At 28.8% G+C, this 11,237-nt stretch overlaps 1 protein-coding gene across 3 annotated transcripts in view; it reads right to left on the bottom strand.

Annotated features, from left to right (window-relative positions):
* The window catches only part of LOC106692676 (protein Fe65 homolog), a 76,298-nt gene continuing 65,061 nt past the window's right edge, over positions 1–11,237 (bottom strand). For all 3 annotated transcript variants that reach the window (XM_014438763.3, XM_067050636.1, XM_067050635.1), the window contains 6 exons: positions 8,712–8,878; positions 8,535–8,630; positions 6,462–6,670; positions 5,309–5,485; positions 4,323–4,481; positions 1–1,155 (listed from right to left, as the gene is read on the bottom strand). In XM_014438763.3, the coding sequence (XP_014294249.1) occupies positions 4,344–4,481; positions 5,309–5,485; positions 6,462–6,670; positions 8,535–8,630; positions 8,712–8,878 (787 nt within the window). In that variant the 3' untranslated portion in view covers positions 1–1,155; positions 4,323–4,343. The remainder of the gene's footprint in view (positions 1,156–4,322; positions 4,482–5,308; positions 5,486–6,461; positions 6,671–8,534; positions 8,631–8,711; positions 8,879–11,237) is intronic.

The raw sequence follows: 11,237 nt of genomic DNA, 5'->3' as shown, positions 1-11,237 counted from the left end.
TTTAAAGCAACATTTTATTACTCATTTACATAATAAAACTATTTTAATCAGAAACATAAGGGTCTTATTAATTTCCATTATACTAATGTTCATATGTTGACATTACAAAAGAAAGCATAGAGCATTTATTAATCATCACAGTAATTAAATAATTCTAGTAAAACAGAAATATCTACTGGATTTGTCAGGGCAAATAATTAAAATACGAGATTTGTAAAGATGCTTCAGTAACAAAGTGTACTACGTACATATTGCAAAAAAGCTCACACATGCACACACGCTCACACAACACACAGACACATCCTTCATAGAATTAATAACAAAATAAAATATAAAATAATAAAGGTATTATTTTATTATTTGATCTAATTATTTCAAGTACAGTGTTATCTATCACTGAATATTTGGTTAATCAATAATGACACTAAAATATGTAGCATCAAACAGGTTTACTTTCATTTAATCTATGGTATTTGAAAATTACAGAAGTATTCATAAACTTTAATAAGGGCAAAGATAAAATTATTTACAAAGTATCACATAATTTTCCATAAATTCTTTAAATATTGGTTTGCTGATTACATTTTCAAATTTGAATTTGGCTTAAGTATACAAGCCAGTAAATATCACCAAACTAATTGCTACTATACTCTGTTAAACTAGTCAATTACTTCATACAGCTTCTTGAATCTGTGCAAAAATATAAATTGATAAAGAAAAATACTTATTGAAATTTGTGCTCCAAATTAGCCTTGTATTGGTATACCCTATTTATTAATCCTTATATACATGGATGAGAATAAAGAGCACACTTTTCATCAACACCTGGTAAAAAAGTAAACAAAAAATAATAAACACTTACTATAAATAAATACATAATTAGTCTTTTGTTTCAATCAAATTAAAAATCATTTCTTTAATAATGATAATAGTTGATGGTCTAGAAAAAAACAAACAAAAAAACTAACAAATATTAACACCAAGAACTTGAAACATTTGCTTTTATAATATTGAAGTTAAACTTTAAAAGTCTGTATGTTCTCTGCGATAAGTCAATGTAGGAGACAAGAGGGATTGCAGGCTGGTTGAAGTCATCAAAGGACTTTGCAAATGGCGGTGTTTAATTACTTCTCTCTCTACAGGTATATTCAGATCCTTAAATAGAAATAAATACATACAAAAAAATTGAAGTGTAAAATTAAACATTTATCAAGTAATTTTGGCATCTGACCTTCACCTTTTGCAAATTTTTAAAATCTACTAGTGCCTTAAGGTCAAAAATGAAGTTAAATGAAAATTTAATTTTAAATAAGTAAAAATCCAATCCAAAATTCTTCATAAAATCCTCAATGCTCCTTATTTTGTTACTAATAAAACAATCCATAAAGACCTAAATGTTCCTTATGTAACCGATCTAGCCCGAACCCGATATCGTTCCTTCCATTATAAACTCCCTAACCACCCAAACCCACTAGTTTCTAACCTTGCTTCCTCTTCCATTCCTGGCAATCCTCTGAGGCGCCTGAAAAGAAGATGGCCTCGTGACCTTATATTTTAAAATGTTTTTAGAGTTCTACTACTGGGTAGTTTCTCTACATGCTTTATCATATCATTATCATTATGTCATTATGATCAAATTTACTTGTTGTATTTTTTATTCAGTTGTAAATATCAATAAATAAATAAATAATAAAACTAAGTAAAAAAGATATGGATTAAGAACTATAGGGTTTTAGTTTTTAATTTTTGCTCTTAGGGAGTAGTAGATTTTAAAAATTTATACATTTATCATTATTTGTAATTTTTCAATAAATAATATTTCAATAAATATGGTAAATAGTTATAATTAAAAAATGATACCATAAAAGAAACTAGAATTATTTTTTTAAGAACTTCTGTAATTTATTTTTTTTTATTGCTTTGAACACTGCAGCCAATTTAGACCTATTGTGCGCTATGAACTAATTAGTTGTCAAAGCATTTGGAAATAATCAACATATCTCCATAAGAAAGCTGTCATGGTTTTTACCAATATAGGTAATTCAAATTTATGACTTTTTCACTCTTGAATCAATTCATTAATCTCCATTAAGACCGACAAATCAATGCTTGCTGTAAATCACGGCTACTTTTCAGTTTTAAAACTGTAGACTTTATAATATGTAAATTTGAATATATTTTATTTGTAATTTCAAATGTAAGAAAGATAACTGATTGAATTTGATAATTAAAATGACATCTCTTTAAATAGAAGTATAAATATATCCTTAGCATCCCACAAATAGAAAAGCTGATGACAGAACTATGTACTCCATTAATTATTGACCTCAATCCACTAAAATATTGATTCCATGTTAAAAATATAATCAATTACACCATTTATCTATTTACAATATAATTCTGATTTGGACTTTAAAACATTATGTATTTATAGACTTACATTTATATTTTTAATTTGTTTTGTTTTTAATTTTCACAAAGTTTTTTTTTTGTTACTAGGATTTAAAAAAAAATATTTAGCATATAAAGTATATCTGTTAAATAGTTTTAAGAGTTATAAATAATTTGAGTATAGTAAAATTGTTTGCAAATTTTGTTCAATTTTTATTGAAACAAGCATTTCCTATTTACCTTTAAATTTTTCAATCATTTCCTATTTTCCTTTTAATTTTTTCCCAAATCAAGTACACTGAGTAGTATTACATTATGCTTCCATTAAGGACAATAGTAATAATCGTGAAAGAGTTGATTTAAACCATATTTACCAAAAATATAAATAAATTAAATGATAGCAAATAATGAATAGAAAAGTTAAATTACACTACAGTAAAATAAACATCATAAACACGAGCATAATTATAGACCTTGTTTACAATCAACTGGGGTAATTCTGAACCAAATATTTTCCTCACTTGTGGAAAAAAAATCAAGATTTCAGGAAATCCCAGAGGTTCTCTCCTAATGGCATTACTAGCATTAAAAACCAGAGGAGGCTAAGCAAGGGTGCTGTAGCTACAGATGGTCAGAATTTGAGTGGAGAATTAGACCAGAACTGTAGAATAATTATTAATAGAAAGTCCCTGGTAGAAACATTGCCTTAGAGATTAGAAGAGGGAAACATACCCTTTCCCTAATGACTTAGTAACCCAAAAACCTGGGAAATTTTATAAATGAAAAGCTAATTCAAACTTAAAATCAGGAAATTGAAGATTTTGTCCTCTATACCCAAACAATTGTTATAACAATATCTTTGGTGTCTGAATCACTGCCATTTCAACCCTTGAGGATGATAGGAATCCTTAAAGATTGAAGGGATGGACAGAGTTGGATCGGGAATGTGCCAAATGAATACTCCTTTGTTAATACAGAAAGTCATACCACTAACAATAATATTCAGTATAATGGAAACAATAAATTTCTTGAATAAATCTAAAAATAAATTAGCGTATTATAAAAAATAATTCAATTTTAATTTTTACAAATAAAATAAATATATAACTATATTTCTAAATAGAATGTGTATTAGAAAGATTTTATATGAATTCTGCACTTTAAATCATGTTTAGGAAAAAATGTAGCAGAACAAAACTAATACATGTTTCTGAAAATTTCCATAGGCTCCCTGCGCTTAATCTATCTTCTAACCTAACAATCTTCCAAGCCAAAGAGAATTTTTAAAATCAATAATAAAATTGTATGAACACACATGAAATTTAAATTAAAATCAATGCATCAGTAATAAAAGTAACTGCATCAGTAAATCAATAACACTGAAGTATAAAAAAAAACTAATTAACATGAGTTAACAGGGTGTAAAACATACCTGATTTTATTCAGTTAATCTTTTTTACAATAAGTTTCTTTCATTCTTTTAATGGTCAAAATTAGCTGCTTGAGAGTTTATGAAAAACGAAGCAACATTAGAACTAATGATGAATTTCCCGATTTTGGCAAAATTAACTATCAATTCCCATCTAATTCCTTAATTTCCTGATATTTCCGGCAGGTAGATATTTTGTGCAGTGGATTGATTACTTCACACTGCTTGTGATCCTCTATCAATAGTTACATCAAAGTAAAACAATAAATAAATACTTAAAAAATGTATATTCTTTATTGATTATAGTTTGAAAAACCTATGATACTCCTCAAAGATTGATTGTTTATTAAGGAAACGATTGTTGATCAATTTTTTTAGGTAAGTTTGTATTATACTGAACAATATTGTTATTGTTTTATACTTCTGTGAACAAATCTTTATTTCAGCATTGGAATAACTTCAACTAATTCCCTAAATTAGATATATTTTGATATGAAATCACCTGCAGAGATAAATGTTTATCTCAGGATTTTTTCACTTTTCTGCCTGTCCAAGATCCAACGAAAGACTTCAATGTTGCACTAATACTTTTGGTTGGAGATTTAGAATCAGTAGTGAGCAAATTCTGAGGATGCGCATCAAGACATTTCTGATACCTTAACTGTAATCATAGGTAAACTATAAAATTATGAAGAACATCAATTCAATTTGAATAATATTTTGAAAATTATAATGAATAGGACCTACCTAGCACAGCACTGTATCTTTTATTAATTTCTATTCAATAAATAAAAACTACAATTAACCCTTTAACAGTGTGATAAAATTATAAATTCTGGTTCAAAAAATGTCTAGTTTTTCATGTTCAGAAATATTTCGCCATGTAATAAAAAATGTAAAAAACTGAGTTTTATATGTGCCTTGTTAGTAATTAGTCTGTGTATGATAGATCTTAAAACATGGGATACATAAGGCAACATCACAATACTATTTATTACTACTATTCATGGATGACAAAAATACAATTTTATATAATTCACAAAACAATTTCCAGAACTGATGAAGCACTAAACTTTGGTGCGAAGGATTGTGTGATTGGCAAAATGTAATGTCTCCTTCTTCAGTTAGAATAATCTTAGAAAACAGGATGCAAAGAATCTAGCTATAGTCTTAGATATCTCTGGTAGACTAAACAGTTTGAATACCTTAACCTGCCTATGCATGGCACAAGATAAGCTGAATGGTACTTGATGCTCGGTCTGTGACCGTCACAGGATACACTGTCAATTGGTAAGTGTTGAAACAAATAAAGTATGAGTCAAAACTTTGAATTTAAATCGAGATTACTAAAACAATATGAATCAATTTTTTTATTAATTCTAGTCCATAACTAAGTGCTGTACAATAACCATAGAAATTTATCACATTTTAAAATAAATATCATAAAAAATTATCTGAACCACATTATTTATAATAAAATTATCTCACCTTACAAGCAGCTTCAACTGTTTTGCATAAAGCACCCGAGGATGGTTCACAATGGAAAACATGTGCAATAAATAGATCTTGCGCAGTATGCATTATAAAAGCACATTGCTTTACATTATGCCCTATTCCAAGAAAAGACAAATATCGTACCCTGCATTCTACCAAAGGTTTGTTATCCTGAAAATATGAAAATTAAAAGAATGAACTAAATGACTTAAGAAAAGTAAGTATAGTTGTAAACAAAGGGAATTTTTCACAGGCTCACTTTAAAAATAAGTAGAAAATAAGGCTGTTTAACCATTATTTTTATGATTTTGAAACACTTATATTCCTAACATCTTTATTCTTTTTTGGTTGATTGTGTTGTCAATCAATAATAAAAACAAAACATAAGTATTCTAAAATAAATTATAACAATAGATGCTGGTTGAGGTATATGTGTCCTCTCAGTTTCTACGGTTGGTAAATGATTATCGAAAAGTTAAGGACAGTAGTATTCTGTCTTCAGACTTGGAAATGGTTTCCACTTCAGATGGTCAATTTGCTCATGAACAAATACAAAGGGTTATTTTAACAAAGAGAGTTGCGAATAATGAAAAAGAATGATAGCACTTTTCAATCAATTATGAATTCACAATACTTCCTCCCTTCCAAATGGTTATTCAAGGACAATATGATTATTTTAACTTCTACCATTATTTGTACTTGCTTGATAAACTGACAGAATAAACTGTAATCTATCCAGCGGGAAATAAACTTGAGAGCATTCATCAATGATAATCTCGAACTTCAATATGACTTCATGTTATAGGATACTACATTACTATGTTCAGTGAATTCATTCTTCTATAGTCTTATCCTGAGGATTTTTATGAGGTATTATTGACTGGTGATCATTTTTTTTATATATAAATTTTAACAATGAGACAACCTACTATAGCTGCATTTACAATTAGCACTACAATCAGTACAAATTTTAAGATCGATTTTGAATACAAACAATAATATTAAAGCGATTATCTCTCTCTCTCTCTCTCTATATATATATATATATACACACACACACACACACACACACACACACACATATAAATACATATTTATACATATAATTATATAGAATATACATAAAGCAATTATAATTTAACCTTACCTGACTATCTGCATTGCTAATGGTAATCATACTGGGTGCCACTGCAATATTTACTGTTTGCCACTGTGATTTAGGAACTGTATTCACAAGTAGATCAATAGCATCATTAAGCACATCAATTCCACTTGCTTTTGAAACTTCAATATTTCCTAAGTACTGGGCCACCAATACTTTTTTCGGTTCCTCCATCGGTGTAGGGAATGATTGAGCTACAATAATACAAATTAAGAAATAAAAAATTATATTTATAAACCAGAGAAACTGTCAATAAACATTAAATATGAAACATCAAAATTACATAAATATGTTTTGTAATCATTACAAATTTTATCATCATCATAATCATTTTATCCCTTTCACTGCTTGCGCAGTGTGGGGTTACAATTTGCAGAGTCTGTATCAGATATCTCACTCTTGGACCATCTCCCTTCTCCTACTCCAGTCCATATCCCACCTCCTTAACACTTTCCTCCCAAGAAATGGTCTTCCTCTTGGCCTTCTTCCCTTCACACAAGTCTCATATGTCTTTCTGGCAATTCTTTCCTAGTCCATTGGAAGGAGGTGTCCAAACCATCTTACCTTGTGCACCTTTAGGATGCTCTCAGCCGGTTTTAGTCCGAGGTTAGTCTGAATGGTACTGTTCCGTACTCTATCTTATCGTGTCCTTCCTTCCACCTTACAAAGGTACTGCATCTCCTTGGATTGGGTCTGGCTCTTGTGTTTCGAGGGGTCCACGATTTGGAAGAGTAGGAAAGAATAGGGAGGAACGTCGATTTGTAGATCATTATTTTAGTTTTTATCGTCACCTCCCTCAGGTGACTCAGGAAACCCCTTCGAAGCAAACTAAATATTCTTCCAGCTGCATTGATTCTTTGAAAAACTTCCTCATCAATGTAGCTGCTTTCGTTGAGATGAGGACCTAGATATTTGAAATTCTGGACCTGCTGTAGTCTTTCTCCGTTCGCTCTGATCACCCTCATTATTCTCTGGGGTTTCTTTCCTATCCTCATACATTTGGTCTTTTCCGGGTTAATTTTCATCTTTATCGAGACCATTTTCTCTTGCAGAACATTTATATTGTATTGGAGGTCTCGGTTGTTGGAAGCCAGCAAAACCAGGTCATCCCCAAAAGCCAACACAGAAAATTTGATGGGTTGTAAGTTCCTGTGTCCTAACTGAAATTGTCTCATTCTTAGTTTAGCTTTCTTCATTGCTTTATCAAGGACTAATATGAAGAGCAGCGGGCTCAGGCAACTACCTTGACGAACACCTGACTTTGTTTCGAATTCTAGTGACATATGGTTCCTTGTTCTAACCACATTATTGGTTTTATTAAATAGCTCAGTCACCATGGCTTAGTAAAAATATTATTCAATGTGTAAATTAGTTTTGTAACTTACTGATTATTTTTTAAAAACACCTGTTCATACCAGTAAATGAGGTAGTAGAGATCAAAATAATAAAATATAAATTTAAAACAGATATATTTCAAATAAATAAAAGCGAAATAGTAAAGTAATTTTTAAAAATCTTAGCATTTCTGAAAAGGTATAATTATTTATTATAGTGGATTTACTACTACTGTTTAAAACAATTTATAATTAATCTTAATTTTTATTAATGAAGAATTTTTTTTAATGTTCTAAAGATTAAAATAATTCATATCAGACTGGTAACACTCAATATCCTTGGCAGAGTAATGAGACAGGAGGTTTTGTGCTGTTTGGCTTGGGTTTACAAACCATTGTATTACATTCTTTAGAATAATAAAAATTGTTCATTCTGATCTATGTGTGCATACAATAGAATATGTCTAAGAACAAACTTCATTTTGAAAAATAAATCAGGGGACATTTTACATGGCAAAATAATTCAAGTACCCAAATCTAATAATAAAAATATCTAATCGATTTTCACTGAATATCTATTTCCCTCTGAAATGGGACAACTTAGCACAAAGTGAAAACAATTAGTTTGCTTAGTTAAAACTGATTTTCTGTTTCCTTTTTTCTTTCTATTTTCAAACCTTGTCTAATTAATCCATCTAAGTGAATCTTTTAGGTATGCACTTACTAAATTGGCCTTGAGGACTTCTGTGAAAATGCTTATACTCGGTGGGCAAGTTGGTTGGTCGAACTGCTGAAGTCTGTTTGCTTGAAACAGTACCATCTTTAAAAAAAACAAAATCAAATAAAAAAATAATAATAAGTTTTTAAAAAGGAATTGATTTATAAATGAAAAAGAACTTACTAGTATCAATAGGTTTAGCTAAATTTTGTTGTAAACTTCGTTCTATCATAATTTTTTTACAAATGTCTCTGAGAGTGTTAGCAATAGTCCTTGCAGGAATGTCACAACGGAAAACATGGCACATGTGTTTACGAGTAACTCTATCACGGGCAACATAGGCAAAATCTCTGGAAAATGTAATAAAAATTAAATTTTTATACATAAAAAAGAAAGTAAATCATTTATTTAAAAATATTTTCTAGGATGTGTACTTCACAAAATTCACTTTTTGATAAAAGAAAAAACAAAACAAATTATTTTGAATTATAATAACCTCTTGAATTTCCAAAAAAAAACTCAGTGTACACAGATTTATTCTGACAGTAACAATAAGTTAAAATTTACTCAATTACATAGATATAAATATAAATACATTACACTGATTTAAAAAAAAAAATTAAACAAGGATATTGTAACTGAAAAGATTTAAATTAATCAATGATAATCCTTCTTCTCTGAACAGGCAAAAATAAACTTTTAAATATGTTATTTTTAAGTTGTACAATGCCTAAAATGATCAAAACCTGACTCTACTTTCAAAAGAAATATATATATATATATATATATATATATATATACATAAATAATTCATATTCGGCATTCAATTAATCTTAAAACTATGAAACTAGGTATGTGTAAAAAACTCAATGACAAAAATATATATAAAAGGGCTAGAAAACAATCAAAAGTAAGTTTGAGTGATCAAGATAGAAAATAAGCCAACAATTGAAATATAACCCCAGGGTTTGTTGAAAGATGAATATTTACAGACAGAAAATCAGTGCAGTGCATACACATTCAGTTTACTGTGAATATTTGTAACTGACAGTACTCAAGCCTATAAATTTATTTAAATGCTGCTAAATAAATTTGTCTTACATGTCTAGTTTCAATCCTACGATTTCGGTTAACAAAGTGACTGTAGATTTATGCCTCAGGAGGATCAGCAGAAAAACTTAGACTATTCTAATTTTGTATTTTTAAAATAAAAAAAAACTCTGCTGGTCGAGTGGAATCTCAATGATCCACTTAATTGTTTTTAATAATAATAAATAAATAAATAGGAGTGAGTGCTGGGGATCTCTCCCTCCACCTATTCTCCAGAATCGTGAAGTCACATAATTCAGTGTTATTGTATCCTTGACCCTATTTTTTTTTTGTATAGTATTTTTTATAACATGCTTTTATAATCAACAATACTCTAATTATTACATAGGGTAATAATTAATTAATTTTTGTAGTTACTGAGCTGTTTTTTTCCATACTATTTAATTTTTTATTTGACTTCCTGTGATTAAACAAAAGCTCTCAGTAAAAAATATGTTCCTAAATTAGATTTATATAGTATTTTCATAGAAAGAATTATCTTTTATCCTGTTTAAAAAAATATAATGAAAATTTGAAAAACATTATTTGACCCAAATATTTAAAAAATGGCTAGTCTATTTGGAAATATAAAAATTCAGTAAAGGGATCTCACGGATTCAGCATAACCACGCACAGGATTGCTAGAGGTGCAACTAAAGGAGTGTTAAAAATAAGATATCCTCAAAATTTGAGGTACTCAGGGCAATGGTACCACCTGCTCAACCTTAAAACTGACCATATAGGTTATTATGATTCAAAATTAGAATAATCTTATGACCATAAAAGCTATTAGAGTTATTCATTAAATATATTGAAAAAGCAAAAAGAAAAAAACAGCGTGATAAATATATATAAGAAGTTTTTATAGCTTGATGTTATCAGGATATTAAAAACAAATAGTTAAAATGCATTTTTTTTTTTTTTCATGCAGAATGTTTTCCAAGTAAATCTATGCCAAAATTTCAAAATATTTTAGTATGTTGATGAACTGAGAAAGGTAGAGTAACATAATTAATGAACATGGTTTCTTCAAAATGTGTCTACTTATGGGTAAATAGAATATTATCTAAAAAAAAATAAAAATATTACTACTAAATTTTCATCTCAACTAATATAGTACAAGAGCCCAGTGAAAAAATGCAGTTTTTTCATCCCAATTTTGATTACTTTAATAAAAACTATGTACAGTTAGTAATCAAAATTGATCAGTCTGCCAAGTATAGTTGGGGAAATAAAAAAATGGCAGCTGTTTCAAAATGTTAAAAAAAAAATTTCATAGGAAATTCCATATCTTAAAAACTACCTACAACACAGGGAAACTTAATAAGATATCATTTAAATTAGAGTAAATTTGCTAAAATGAGCCCTAATAGAGCTGTTAACGTTCAATAGTTCCCAAGATATACTTGTTTCAAAAGCAGTATTACATAAAAAAAGTATTGAAAAATCAGTAGTTGGTGAATTTATTTCAGGAACCATTAGTCTTTTAGCACTCAAATTAAAGCTAGTTTATTCCGTCTACAAAAAAAAAACGTCAATCATAAAGTTGATAAAGACTGCATCCCCCTTACTTATCGACACATTTTGAACATAATAAAACCCTCATAATACTTCTTTTCA

This window comes from Halyomorpha halys, unplaced genomic scaffold (assembly GCF_000696795.3).
Source record: "Halyomorpha halys isolate HHAL.00 unplaced genomic scaffold, Hhal_1.1 Scaffold66.1, whole genome shotgun sequence".
Taxonomy (NCBI): Eukaryota; Metazoa; Arthropoda; class Insecta; order Hemiptera; family Pentatomidae; genus Halyomorpha; species Halyomorpha halys.
The sequence above is the reverse complement of the archived record's forward strand: the minus strand, read 5'-3'. Positions and strand labels throughout refer to the sequence as shown.